Source organism: Myotis yumanensis, unplaced genomic scaffold, assembly GCF_028538775.1.
Source record: "Myotis yumanensis isolate MYYU_CA2020_CCGP unplaced genomic scaffold, mMyoYum1.0.hap1 SCAF_17, whole genome shotgun sequence".
Taxonomy (NCBI): Eukaryota; Metazoa; Chordata; class Mammalia; order Chiroptera; family Vespertilionidae; genus Myotis; species Myotis yumanensis.
In genome coordinates this window covers 21,278,305-21,292,300 of record NW_027223768.1, presented here as the reverse complement: position 1 = coordinate 21,292,300, position 13,996 = coordinate 21,278,305, and the positions used below count along the sequence as shown (strand labels likewise).

The following is a 13,996-nucleotide window of genomic DNA, read 5'->3' as shown; positions in this document are numbered from 1 at the left end:
ATCAATGAAAGTCCAATGAGAGATGATGGTGTCTTGGACTACATGGTGATGATGGTGAAGGAGAGAAGTGGACAGAACAGTGAGCTATGCAGGAGGTAAAAGCGAATGGACTTGGTGTTAGATGAATATGGGTGGAGTGAGGGGAGGGAAAGGGAAATTTCAAGGTGGCTCCTAGGTTCCTGGATAGGTATTTGAGAGGAGGAACGTCCAAAGAGGATTGAGTTTTGGCAGTGGAGGGGAATATGATGGGGGCAGAAGATGAAGTTTTGTACATGTTGAGACATCCAGGAGGTATCAAGTATGCAGTTTTATATCCTTGTCTGAGGCTCAGAAGAAAGGTATGGCCTAGACCACAAAATGGGGAATAATTTACAAGGACTGATATTGATACCTATGATATGGCTGAGTTGTCCTGGGGAACATGTGGCAAGAGAAGGGAAGAGGGTCTAGGCTAGTGGTCAGCAAACTGAGTCAACAGAGCCAAATATCAACAGTACAACAATTGAAATTTCTTTTGAGAGCCAAATTTTTTAAACTTAAACTATATAGGTAGGTACATTGTTATTAACTTAATTAGGGTACTCCTAAGCTGGCCTTTGCTAGAAACGTCCTCAATCTGAGGGGTCGACCTCAGCGAACGTACCCCCACTTCTTCTAATGCCACTTCTTCAAAATAGACTCGCCCAGGCCGAAAACCAACTTCTGCGCATGGGCCACGAAGTTTTAATCGCAGTGTATGTGCGTGCCCGCACGTGGTATTTTGTAGAAGAGCCACACTCAAGGGGCCAAAGAGCCACATGTGACTCGTGAGCTGCGGTTTGCCGACCACTGGTCTAGACCAACTTTAACCATCTTTTAATAGAACCTTAGAATATTTTGTGAATGTGTTGTGGACCACTGAAAGAGACTTAGAGGTGGTAGTTTGGTAATTTAAAATAAATCACAAGTGGTTATAAGAAAGGTATTGCGCAGTGAATAGAGCATCATTCTTGTGATGGAGGGCCAGCAACTGGGGCTCTAATTCCAGCTGTTTGACCTTGGACTAGACTCAACTTTTTTTTTTCTTCTCATGTAATAATTGAGGATAATATGTGTTTTCTACCTTGTGTGGTTCATGTGAGGGTCAAATGAGATAATGTATGTGAAAGTGCTTTGCAAATTCTCATTTTCATAATAGGTTACAAGGTTGCTTAGTACTAGTGTGCTCAAATTCATTTCAGAGTTGAAGCAAAATGTATATTTTTTCAGCCTATGCTGGGCTCACATGAAACAAAATAATGTTTGAGTTATTGAAAGGGTCTCTAATATTTCTACATTTTATTTTAGCAGAAGTCACTGTGCTCTTTTATACATAACTAGAGGCCTGGTGCACGAATTTATGCACAGTGGGGGTCCTTCGTCCTGGCCAGCGATCGGGGCTGGTCAGGGCTGTCTTGCCCAGTCCCAATCGAGGTGGGGCCAGCCAGCAGTGGGGAAGGACCACAAGATGTTGGCTGGCTGCAGGAGGTTGGCTGTGGTAGCACACTGACCACCAGGGGGCAGCTCCTGCATTGAGCATATGCCCCCTGGTGGTCATTGGGCATCATAGTGACCAGTCGACCAGTTGTAATGGTCACTTAGGCTTTTATATATATAGATGGACAAAGTGATAGGGGTCCAATGAGATGACATACCTCAAAGACATACAGAGCCAGACAAGGTCTGGAGAAGGACACCTAAATTGATGTGGAGGGTGGAGAGGATTCTCTCTGAGGGATGATAAAAGAATTAGGGCTCTTCATTCTGGAAAGACACAGGCTAAGGGGAGATCTGATTGAAATTTATAAAATAATGAGAATCATAGGATAAAAATATGAACTTATTAAATCCCAGAGCACAAGAACGATAAAGCACAACTTTATCATTTTAAAGGAATAGTTTTAGGGCAAAGTAAAAATAGCATTCCTTTACACAGGACTCATAAGCATATGCGACTTACTACTCTTAAAGTTTGCAAGGACTAAACACAAATATTATAAGAGAGAGATTTATATTGTTGGTGGGTAGATTCCTAGGCAATTATAAAATGAAATCAAGACTATTTGGGTCAACTTCCCTAATCTTGGAAGATAACACCATCGGGGTGACCAGTAAGCAAGCTTTCCTGTCTCTAGTGCCATCCTGTCCACCAGGATTCCTGACTGGGTGTGCTGGAGAGGATGGAGCATTGAATTTGAGCTCAGAAGGCCAGGCTGCAGGTTTGACCTCTTTGACCTTAGGGAGTCATCTCTTTTTTATGTACCTCAGTTTCTTTGTTTAAAAAAAAAAAAAAGGAAAATAGTAACATCAACATTAGTATCTGCCTACTATTGTGAGAGTCAAATGAAGTGATGTTTTCTGGAAGTGTTTTGTGGTTGATGAACAGATATTATCTTTATGAGTATAAGGATTCCCACTTTTATTTTAGCATTTCAGTTCTACGCTCTCCAGTTGGGCTGACCTTCATCTCATCCTTCCTGATTCTGGCCTCAGTAGGGAGTGGTATTTGTCAACTCAGAAATGAATAAGGGGATGGTGGTCAGGGAATAATCTCTGGTCCCCTTGGGAGGTGGAGAATGTGCTGACACCTCTTCTTGCATCCCCATCTCCTCCTTGCGAAGATCTGGTGGAGAGCGGAAGGTAAGGAGAACTTTGCAGGTATCTCTTTTCCTTTGGATGTTTTGCTGGTGAGATGCCAACTAAAAGATGGATCTTCTGGTCTCTGGGTGACTTCGAGTGTTCTTGGGGATCTTGGGAAAACTAAAGAAGGGGCCAGTACAGGGGCTGGATGAGAAAAACCACGGGGACTGGTTTCTTAGGACTTCTCACAGGTTTAGGATTTGAGGGAGAGAGAAAAATATGACTCTGAAAATTTTTTTCAAGATGGCCATTGCAGTTCACTGTGGCAGGAAAGCTGATGGAGATTTGGAGAGAGAGACAGATAATTGGTCTTGCTTGGAGCGTCCTTTGAATTTTGCTTCCCTTGAGAATCTAACTTTGGCAGAGGGAGAATGGCAACATCAGGAAGGAGAACTGATAACAAAATACCTTCTTATTTCCTAGAGCAAATAGGAACTGCTTCACCTGGCCCCCAAGCACACCACCCTACCTCCTCACCAGACCTCACCACCCACGGGGTACAGTGCAATCTCATTTGTGGAGCACTGAGCTAGGGTCTGTTGCCTCAGACCCTAGAGAAGGCGGTTTTCCTGTGCTGCCTTTGACACGTGACACAGTGGGCTGCTTTGCAGAACCGTCTCCCTCCGAGGTCCTGGGAGACATATTTTCTGGCACTTACAGCTTCCTCCTTCCTGGTGTCTTTGAGTTGATGGGAAAGCTGGGCAGGGGGGTTGCATTTCTGCTGTTTTGTCTCAAAGAAAAACATCAAGCAGCACTCAGAATATCTCTCTCATAAGAACAGCATTCACACGTCAATTGGTGTCATTTTCCTGTAACACAGGGCAATTGCTTAGAAGATTCCCCTACCTTTCCTTTTGTTCTGAAATCGCAAAAGCCAGTGGTAGACTCTGGAACAGGTCTCCTGAATTTCTTCCTCCCTTTCTTCTCTGAAGAAAGGATCAAGGGCAATGTCATTTTAAAGGCAGGTGTGGGGAAGTGGCACCAGTCCCTGTGTGTCTCCTACTTTCCATTTCTGCTGGGTCGCAGGCCCACTTTCAGATGTGGATTCCAGGCCACCTTTCTCAGTTCTGATGGGGCCAGGAACCACCGTGACCCACCAGGGACCCCTCCCTGCAGGTTCCAAGTCAGGTCAGTAGCCCAGCTGTTCCTATCGAACAATTACCTTTTTGAATTCAGCTGGTAAAATTTCTCATGGTATTTTTCATTTTTATCCTCTCCTTTTCTTTAAAAGGTTTTTTTTTCTTTCCCTTTTTAAGTTAAAAATAACCACCAGGAGACCTTGTGATCCTCTTCTCACTGACCCAGATATTTTAAGAGCTGAAGGATTGACAGCAGCTTCTCATCTGGGGATACAGGCTGGCTCTCAGGAGCCAATTAGAAAATGTAATAATAAAATATTAATCCCATTTCCTAGGCATAAAATACTCGCCTTGTGTTTACTTATCTATCCAAACCCGACTCACCCGTCAATGCATTGCAGATGATGCTATGGACTTGACCATGAAAGACTTGGGTTCAATTCCTGACGTGGGAACTTATGAGCTATCTGGCCTTGGGCAAGTCACTTTATGTGTGTGAATCTCGGTTTCTTCACCTGTGAGATGGAGATGCTGATCATCTCACGGAGTGAGGGTTGAGGGTTTAGGGTCCAACCCAGTGACTGGGAAACACAGAAAGGTCTCCAAAGAACTACGTATTAAACTCCAGAAAGCCTAATTTGAATAATCCTGGAATCATTCATATCTCCTATTTTTGTATTATTGAGTCTCTCTACATCATAAATTTAGCAATGAACTACACCTTGTCTTTAATATGCGCCTCTAGTTTCTTCATATCCCCAGCTGGTGGGTAAGTTCTTTGCAGGGTGGTGCTGTGCATTTTATTTTATTTTTTTGGTATCAGTATTGCAATAATAGGCACTTAATCCTTAATAATTGATTACTGGAGTACATTACCCCTTAACCAAATTTGGGTTCTGTAGCACAGCACAGGTTATTTTCTTTGTTTTTGATCTCTCCAGTTTCCCTGATTGCTGCTAATGGTGAGATAGTAGGAAATCTTTTAGGCTTTCATTATCTTGTCAACTTGTAGCTTCTCATCAAATATATTCCATCTGTGTATTCAAAGATACCGCTGACCTGCCATAAACACAATGTTTGTTTGAATTGTTTATTCACTATGAAGATGGCTTTTCCCTGCATCAGCTTTGTTTTCTCACGCAGGCAGGGTTGAGGACGCTCACCGAGCTGCGTGTGTACCTGGTAAGATGGCCCTTCCTCAGCCTGGGGAACTGAGGTCTACAAAGGAGGCCTAGACCCTACCCTGTTCTGCTGTAACAGGCTCTCAGAGGGCTTAATAGGGACCCTAAGAGCCTGTGGGTTCTTTGGGGGAAGAACAGTATTCCTGGCTGTCACATCACCTCCATGAATTGCCTGTTGTGGGTTGAATTGTGTCCCCTCAAAAAGTCTGTTGAAATCCCAGCCATTGGTACCTGTGAATATGACCTTATTTAGAAATAGGGTCTTCATAGACGTAATGAAGTTAAGCTGAGGTCATACTGGATTAGGGTGGCCTTGGTGCAATGACTGGTGTCTTTATAAGTAGAGGCAGGTTGGGACATACCGAGGGAAGATCTGACCGTGGGAAAACTGAGGCAGAAAGTGGAGAGATGCAATCTAAGGGGAAAGAGGTCATGCCCCTGACTAAATAGTCAGGTATTGCATGTTTTAAAAATTCCTGTGGCACACCAGTTGAAAATCGCCCTTTTAAGAGATGGAGCTTAATATTCTTTCAAGAAGAAACATTTGTAATTGTTTTCCGCCATGGATATTTTTGGTTCAGTGATGTCTAAACTAATAATACCTTCCATTTGCTGATGGTTTGGAAAGATGTGTCTATGAGACCCAAAAGATATGTGTTTGAGAGCATAGCAATTACTGCATTTCCTGCTTTTTATTCAGTTGTTTAGTTACATACAGACAACTTTGGTAACGTCCTCAATTTACCCAAGATGTCTGAGCCAAGGAAAGTGTGGGCTTATGAATACAGGGATGTTTTCTTTTTTTTTGCATATTTTCCAAACGTATCTCTCTTTAAGTAAGGGAAGTGTGTGGAAAATGAGACTGCTAGATTATCTTTGGATGAAGGTCACAAATCCCATGTAAGCTAAGGTCACATATCATCCATAATAGCCTGAATAGTAGAACTGTTCTCAGAAAAGAAACCTCATATTTTGAATATTCGTTCCTATCCCTCTTTGCATTGATTTCTTTTCTTACCCCTCTCAAAATCCCCCTTCGGTTTACCTCCCTCTCCTGATCTGTCATAGCATTTACTGCTGACATCACACATTTGGCATTTATTTCCATTCTGCCTTTTTAAAAAATATATATATATTTTACTGATTTTTTTACAGAGAGGAAGGGCTAGAGAGTTAGAAACATCAATGAGAGAGAAACATCGATCAGCTGCCTCCTGCACACTCCCCACTGGGGATGTGCCCGCAACCAAGGTACATGCCTCTTGACCGGAATCGAACCCGGGACCCCCAGGCTGCAGGCTGACGCTCTATCCACTGAGCAAACCGGTCAGGACTCCATTCTGCTTTTTATGGATGTCTGTTTGCATCCTTCACTTCATCTAAGTCCAGTGATTATTAGTAAGATAAAGGAGAGTAGTCATAAGACAAGAAGGCAAATGCAGGTCATATTTAACTACTCTTTGCATACGTATAAGGATGTGCTCTTTGCATACAAAGCAAGAATATGGTGATTATGAGTGTCTTTTTTAAGTACACAAGTCAGGCCAGGCCAGATGTATTCTCAATATTTACAGCACAATGTTGTGGGGATGATCTCTAAGAACCAGAGCCCTGAGTTCCACTGTGTGACCTTGGGCAAGTTATTTAACCTCTCTGAATCTCTCATCTATCTATCTATAATAATAAAAGCATAATATGCTAATTAGACCAAACATCCTTCTGGACGAAGCCGCAGCAGGTGGGGGCCGAGGCAGAGGAGGCCGTGGTGGCGGCTGGGACTGAGCCCCTTGCACGAATTTTGTGCATCGGGCCTCTAGTCTAATATGATGGGTTGAATTAAAGCTCCTTTTATGATAAAACATTTTTGAACTCTACTTTGGATTATTTTTGTAGTTGAAAGTATAAGAACAACATTTTTTTTTCAAAAGTTCTTTTTAAAAACAGTTCTAGAATTTAGAAAATTTTACCTAAATTTAGATATTTTTCCCATTTAAGTTTAAAACTGAGAGCTGCTCCCATTCCAGAGTAATGAATAAATATTTACCTTCTGATTCTATAAATATATCTACTTGACACATAGCCCTTATGGTGACAGTACATCTTGAATTTCCTATGATTGCCTCACTTAACAACAAAAAAAATGTGTCTTCAGTATAATTAATATCCAAGTACATTCATATACCTCACTTCATTTTAATTCAGAAAATGTGTTCAGTGATTCCATAGTGACCTTTCCCATGTTCTAATCATGTGCATTTTTTTTTCTTTCTGTTGGTTATTTGGTCATTGACCAGTAAGAGTTTATTTCTCAGTTTCTGGCTCTGTTCCTGAAATACAGGGATGGGTCTGTCCATTCCAACTTCCTTCTTCTTTCCCTCAGTTGGCATTTTCCCAAATGGTTTCTGAGTCACCTCCAGAGGCATGGTCTGAGAGTCCAGGTTGGACAGCACTGTCAGCACCATCTCCCTGCGAGCACGTGCTGTGGGCCCCCCTCCGCCCTGCACATCTGACATGGCTCTCAGAGGGGAGGGGGCCGTGTGGAGTGTGGGCTGGAGGAGTGTTTTGCATTTCTCTTTGTCATGGCGTGTCCTTTCCAGATAAGCACAAGAACGGCTGAAGAAATCTTGAGTGTATCTGGAACATAGCGGAAAAGCCCACGTCTACCGAAGATTTAGCAGAGGGACTCAGAGGCATTAGAGTTCAGGCAAGTTACCAGTTGTCAACGAGTTTTACAAAATACAAACAGCTTCACTGTTTTTTTCTGATTATATAAGTAATTTTTTTTCTTTGAAAAAAATTAAAATATACATAAGATTATAGAGAATAAAATACAAGTTACCTGCGGTCGCACCAACGTAAGACATCTAATGAACACGTTTGTAAACTTAGACATACGTTTTATGCACACACACCATTCCCATGCAGGTAGTTTTATCCGGGATGGAATGCAATGAGTGCTGTTTTATTGTGAAGCCTCTTCAAAAGTTCCTTCCACCCTTATTCATTGTTCTTTACACCCTTTCCCTGAAACAAAAGAGGTAGTGTTATTAACAGCCAGATATATATCTTTTATATACTTTTTATCTATTTAAATACATAAATGCCTGGATATATAATCACATATTATTAAAAATGCACACGTAATAGCATATGGGATAATATGATACTTTTTTACTTGATAACATGTCATTGCAACCCCAAATGGTATAATATTATACATTTCTTTGCTCATTGATATGCTGCAGAACCCTCCACTGATGTAGCTGTAATTTATTATTTGTTATTAGATATCCTAGTATTCCATGACAGAAATGTCTCACAATCTAGTCAACCATTTCCCTATTCATGAGCATTCCCTTTTTCAGTTTCTGGCCACTCCAACATCATATTTTTTCAATGAACTAAATTTTGCTTTTTCAATTTCTAATCCTGTTGTGTGTTTTTGTGTGCATTATTAATTTGTTATGGTTGTTTAGAAAGTCAATATACTATTTAAGTTCTCCTTGGAATGCGTATTTAGTCACACCAAGTGTTTTGTGAGGTTTCTCTCTGTAATCTCTGGTTGTGGCGTCTTTCCGTTGACCTTCTCAAGATGGCGTCCCGGTCCTGTTTCCGGCCTCCGGGTCCACACACGAAATCATACCGTTGGGAAACTGTTGCTGAAGCAGAATGGTTCCGGGCGGCTGACGTGGCATCAAAGTTCACAGTGTCTGCCAGCTGTGAGTAACAGCAGGCTGTCACGATGGGATAGAGCAGCAGCAGCAGCAGCATCATCTCCTGATTTAGGGGCAAACAATGTAAGTACTTATTTTCACCATTAACCAATTAACCCAAACCAGACCCAAACTGAAGAATGCTTAGAGGGGAATATAATTCTCGTTAGAAACCCTTCCAGCAGATTCATTTGAGAAGCATTTAGTCTCAACCAGAGTGGAAAGGCATCAAGCCGGCACATGGTTTTCAGCAAAACCAAGAACCTTACAGGGTCTTGTTTGAAAAAAACAAACGTCAACTGTGGTTCATGCTACTTTCAAACCCTAACTCCCTGAAGTGCCTGCAGACTCTGCAGGGGCTGTCCCCTGAAGTATGGAATGCATTGAGAATGTGCAAAAGGACATGTGATTTCAATTCACATAAAAATTTAGGCAGGTTTGATTATGGGAAGATGAAAGGAGGCTTAGCAGTTACAGTGTTTGGGGGAGAGGAGAGAACCTGTTAAATATTTCAAGGAGGGTTCAAGTTGGTTAAAGCCGACTGAGAGGCAATGTGGAAACTTCTGTTCTCAGACTGCATAGAAGGCTAGGGGCGTGGTGCCTGCCAACTGGAGGAGTAATGAAACCCTGGCACAGACCCCGCTAGCAAGAGGTGGCTCTACAGCTGCTTTCCCAAGGCTTCCACACCCTGGAAGTCATATCTGGAGTCCTGGGATTTTCAGAGTTCATAAACCATGTGTTTATGGGTTGGTGATTATTTTTCTTTTTGTTGAGACCTTTTACTCTGATGTTCAGCTCTGCATGAAACCTCACAAATGACCAACAGCAATGAACCCTGATTGTGGTCAACCTACTAACAGGTATTTTTTATTGTCACCTGTATGCCAGGGATACCTAAGTGAACAAGATGGAAGAGTTCCCATGCTCTTCAGAGTTTGCTGCCCAGCAGGAAAAACAGATGTTCTGAGAGGAGGAATGAATAGTGGGAGGGGAGTGAGGAGATCTGGATTCTGGTCCTGGCCTTGATCCCAATTAACCATATGGCACGCTGGGCTTCCGTTTATGTGCTAGACAGTGAGTGGGTTGGAAAGGGTAAGCCCTTCCCTAATTGATTCCTCACCTAGTGTGAGTTTTTCCCCTTGCTGAACAGCTTCTCACACAGCATTGAATTTGTTCCACATCCCGTTTAGAAACGGGTGCTTTACTGATGAAAGGGACCTCGTGTGTACCAATTGTGATTTTCTATCATAGAAACTTGACATCCTCCTGGATGGGCCCACTTACAGTGTGATATGGGTAGGAGAAAAGGTTGCTTCCGAGAAAGATGTCTAAAAGGTAGCGATTCACCTTACATATTTGAGTTTCTATTTTCAAATGGTTATTGAGCATAGCAAATACCTTTCCAACAGCTGCTGATTTTTGAGGGGCAAAGACACAAAAGCCTGACACTAAGGAAAATGAAATTGTTTGAAGTAGGTATGACTCACAGTCTACAGCTTGAAAGAAATTAAATTGAGTAAAAAATAAACCAGGCTGTGTTTTCAGTTAGAATAAAACACCCCCCACACCCCCCAAAAAAAGCACACCACCCATCACTGATGACTGTATGATGCATCCTCAGCTTCCTGAAACTCATCACCATCAGCTCAGTCACTTTGGGCTTTGGAAATTGTGGGAGTCTCATTAACAGGTTTTAAGAGAATGATGGACAAAATTAATTTCTTTAATGTAATGAGTATGCATACTAATTTCCACATCAGGCAGGCCTAGCCAAGCTCCCATAATATCCACATGGACATTCATATATTCCTTGCTGTCCCTCTCCCTTCTCAATGGCAGACATGTGCTTCTCAACCCCTGAGTAATTCCTTCTCTTGGGCTAGGAACTACGTCCCCAATTGGTTTCCTGAAGGACCACATCCGTCACTCATTTCCTTTATTCTCCTGTCTCTCAGTTCTTCCTCTAACTGCCTTCCCACCATAAGGTAGAAACGTTTGAGTTCCTTCTATTTTGTACCAGCCAACCAACCCACCAGCTCATGAATAACCACTCATGATCCCTCCTGGCTGTCCTGTCCCTTTTTAAAAAATTTTTTTTATTGATTTCAGAGAGAGGAAGGGAGAGGGAGAGAGAGATAGAAACATCAATGAGAGAGAATCATTGATCAGCTGCCTCCTGCATGCCCCCTACTGGGATCGAGCCTGCAACCCAGGCATGTGCCCTTGTCCCGAATCGAACCTGGGATCCTTCAGTCCGCAGGCTGACGCTCTATAGTCTATCCACTGTCCTGTCCCTTTTCTGACCATTCCAGCAACCCTATGGAATCCAGTGGACTCTTTCCAGTTCTTATATAGCTTGATCTCTTGCTGTATCTCTTCTCTTTACCTCTTCCTCTTTCTTGACAATCTCTTCTTCTTTGGCTTTTGACTCTGCCTTCTCAGTCTCCATGAACCTCTTTTTGCTGGGGTTCTTGTGCCAGCATTAAGAAGGGTTCAGCAATCTAAAGAAGGCTGTGCATAGATTAATAAAGAGTCCGGAGACGAAGCATAATTTTGAAAGGCATTTGGGGGTCAGAGGAGCTTAGCTAAAGGAGCTAAGTTCTAAGATCTAAGGTCTTAAAGTCTCCTGTCTCAGGACCCCATGCTTTTTATTAACACAACTTGTCCTGAGACGAGGCAGAGATATACACTTCAAAGGGTATACACAAGCATTGTCAGAATGGGGGAATTAGCCAATGGCTGTTCAGGTATTTGGCCAGTAGGAGTCAATAACATGTAGATTAAGATGCCCTATAGCTGTCTGGCAGCCAAGAAATCATTTTAATGTATCCTATTCAGGTTTGGGGAAATGCCTTCAGCCATTCCCAGATTCAGCCCTGCTGTCATGCTGGAATTGGGCTCCCGCACCTCTTTCTCTGCCTTTTACCTTAAGCCATTATTCTCTTATTTTGAAGTCTGGGGTCTTTCTTGACAATCTCATCCATATCCATGGTTGTAATGATGACTTGCATGCAGATAATGCCTAAGTCAATCCTGATAACACCTACACACAAATCTTTAGGAAAGAATCAATGTATAGACAAACACCACCCACCGCCAATGTAAGTCCCAGCAGATTTCTCTCAGGACCTTGTCCTGCAGGCAGCTCAACTTACCGTGGCCCAAGCTGAACTTACCTTTCCTCACAACACTTGCTTCTTCCTGTAAAATGCATTTCAGTCTTGATCAGGGACACGGCCATCTACCATCATCAGGGCAGAGCTGCATAAATACAATTAACCTCTAAATCCCATTTATTCTGCCTCTGTTTTTTCTCTTGAACCTGACACTACCCCCTGCTCACCTTTCCCCTCCACCAGTGTGTTAGTTTGGCTTGCACTGACTTTAAGAAAGTGGATGATGGCAACTGCCTCTTAAGCCCCCGCCCCCCCCGCCCCCCGCCCCCCATGCCTGCAGTCTGGCACTCCCCAAGCCATTCTCTTTGTTGTGACCTGTGTGCTTTTCAAAAATGTCAGCTTGGTGATGTCACTCACCTGCTTTGCATCTTTTAGAAGCGTCTGGTAGTCTTCAGCAAAAATCCAAAAAAATGACCTTCTGGCTTCCTTTCCCCCACTCCCCTGAGTGGGTGTTCCCCTCCAGTCTGATGAGATGTAGTGGGTCACCAGAGCCTGTTAAGGCTGAACCTCCCCTCCATGCTTTTGTGCTTACTGATTCCTCTTCTGGAACCACTCCAACCCCTCAATTCACCGGTTAAGTCCTAGTTCTCCAACAGTGCCATGCAGCATAGAAAGCATTCCATCCTCAGTGAGAGAGGAAGTATCCTTAGGAAGCTTGTATGGAAATTATGTCATAGAAGCAATGTCAGGAAAGGCAGCAAGTGTTTACTCAGCTTGCAGGGAATCTATAACACTCATTTATGGAATGCTCCCCCCCCCTCTCCCCCCCGCCACAGTGACCTTTGGCCATCTCCCTTGTGATGGTTGCAGACATGTATGCTTAGAAAAGAGACTTCTCCGTCATCTTGTGCCCTTCAGTGTCCTCCAGGAACTGAAGTTTGAACTTGTTTTCTGGTATCATAAGTGGCTCCTACGGAAATTGCCCTGATGTGCTAAATTCAGCATTAAAACAGCACTCCTGGGGATCGTAACTGTATCTGCAGTCACTTATTCCAGACCGGGAGAACAGGGTGTGAGTACCACTGAAATGCGTGTATGCGCTCACGCTGTGCACGCACGTGGGCTATTTCTGTCCATGGAACAGCAAAGTATGTGCTTCATTGACTAACAGGCGGGACAAGAACATACAGAGATTGATCTTTGAGTTCTTATGTTCGTGATTACATAGAGGGGGGTGGGCAAAAGTAGGTTCAAAGTTGTGCATGAAACACAAAGTTTATTCTTGTATTATTATTTATTAACTAGAGGCCCAGTGCATGAAATTCATGCAAGAGTAGGCCTTCACAGCCCCAGCTTTGTCCGGAAGGTTGTCTGGACGGTCGTCTGGACATTCGTTCCTTTGTTCGGCCGTTCAGTCGATTTGCATATTACACTTTTATTATTATAGATTATTGTATTACAACCATTAACCTACTTTGCCCACCTCTGTATATATCAGGTTGAGTGAACCTATTTACACTCCAGGTGTTTGCATGGAATGGATTTTTAAATAATTGCCTTTTTGCCTTAAGTAGATCACGTGGCTATTACCAGTATGCTTTTCTGGACAGAGTTTGAGGAGAAGTCCTGTGGTTGATTTTCCTCCACTCAATGACTGATAATGACACTGTGAGTTTCGTGAAATCTCTTATTCTTTCTGGTCTCTCTTTTATTGCCCCTAAATGGACAAGCTCTCTACTGATGCCACTGGGTAATAAAACCAATGAGCCAAGGATGGGTACCTCTGGGGAAGACAATTCTGGTGAAATGGATTATTATGATGAGAGAGAGGGCAGAATGAAAATTTAAAATAATAACCTCAGATTAGATTCTAAGCTAAAAATAAAGGCAAAAATTGAATATGAGCTATTATAAATGCTAAATAAGGACAAATACCCTGATCAGCCTAGAAGATAATTCTTCTGCTTTGTTCTTCTAAACAACCCCGACAACATCTATATCTTGAACACTTACTCTGTGCAGGCACAGAGTACATTTCCTAGATCATGCATTCATCTCTTCATCAAATATTAATTGAGCACCTACTGTGTGCCATGAATAGTACATTGTCTCATTTATCCCACCACAATAATGTATATCTATTATTATACAATTAGTTAACAGATGAAGACAGTTGGCCTAACCTTAACCTTGAGGTCTCACAGCTAGTCAGTGGAGGCACTGGGACCAAATCCACCTCTGACTACAAA

The 13,996-nt window shown here is 42.7% G+C and overlaps 1 protein-coding gene across 1 annotated transcript in view; it reads left to right on the top strand.

Annotated features, from left to right (window-relative positions):
* Positions 1-13,373: 13,373 nt before the first annotated feature.
* The window catches only part of SEC16B (SEC16 homolog B, endoplasmic reticulum export factor), a 47,659-nt gene continuing 47,036 nt past the window's right edge, over positions 13,374-13,996 (top strand). The window contains exon 1 of the mRNA XM_070396320.1: positions 13,374-13,415. Coding sequence (XP_070252421.1) covers positions 13,398-13,415 — 18 coding nt within the window. The 5' untranslated portion in view covers positions 13,374-13,397. The remainder of the gene's footprint in view (positions 13,416-13,996) is intronic.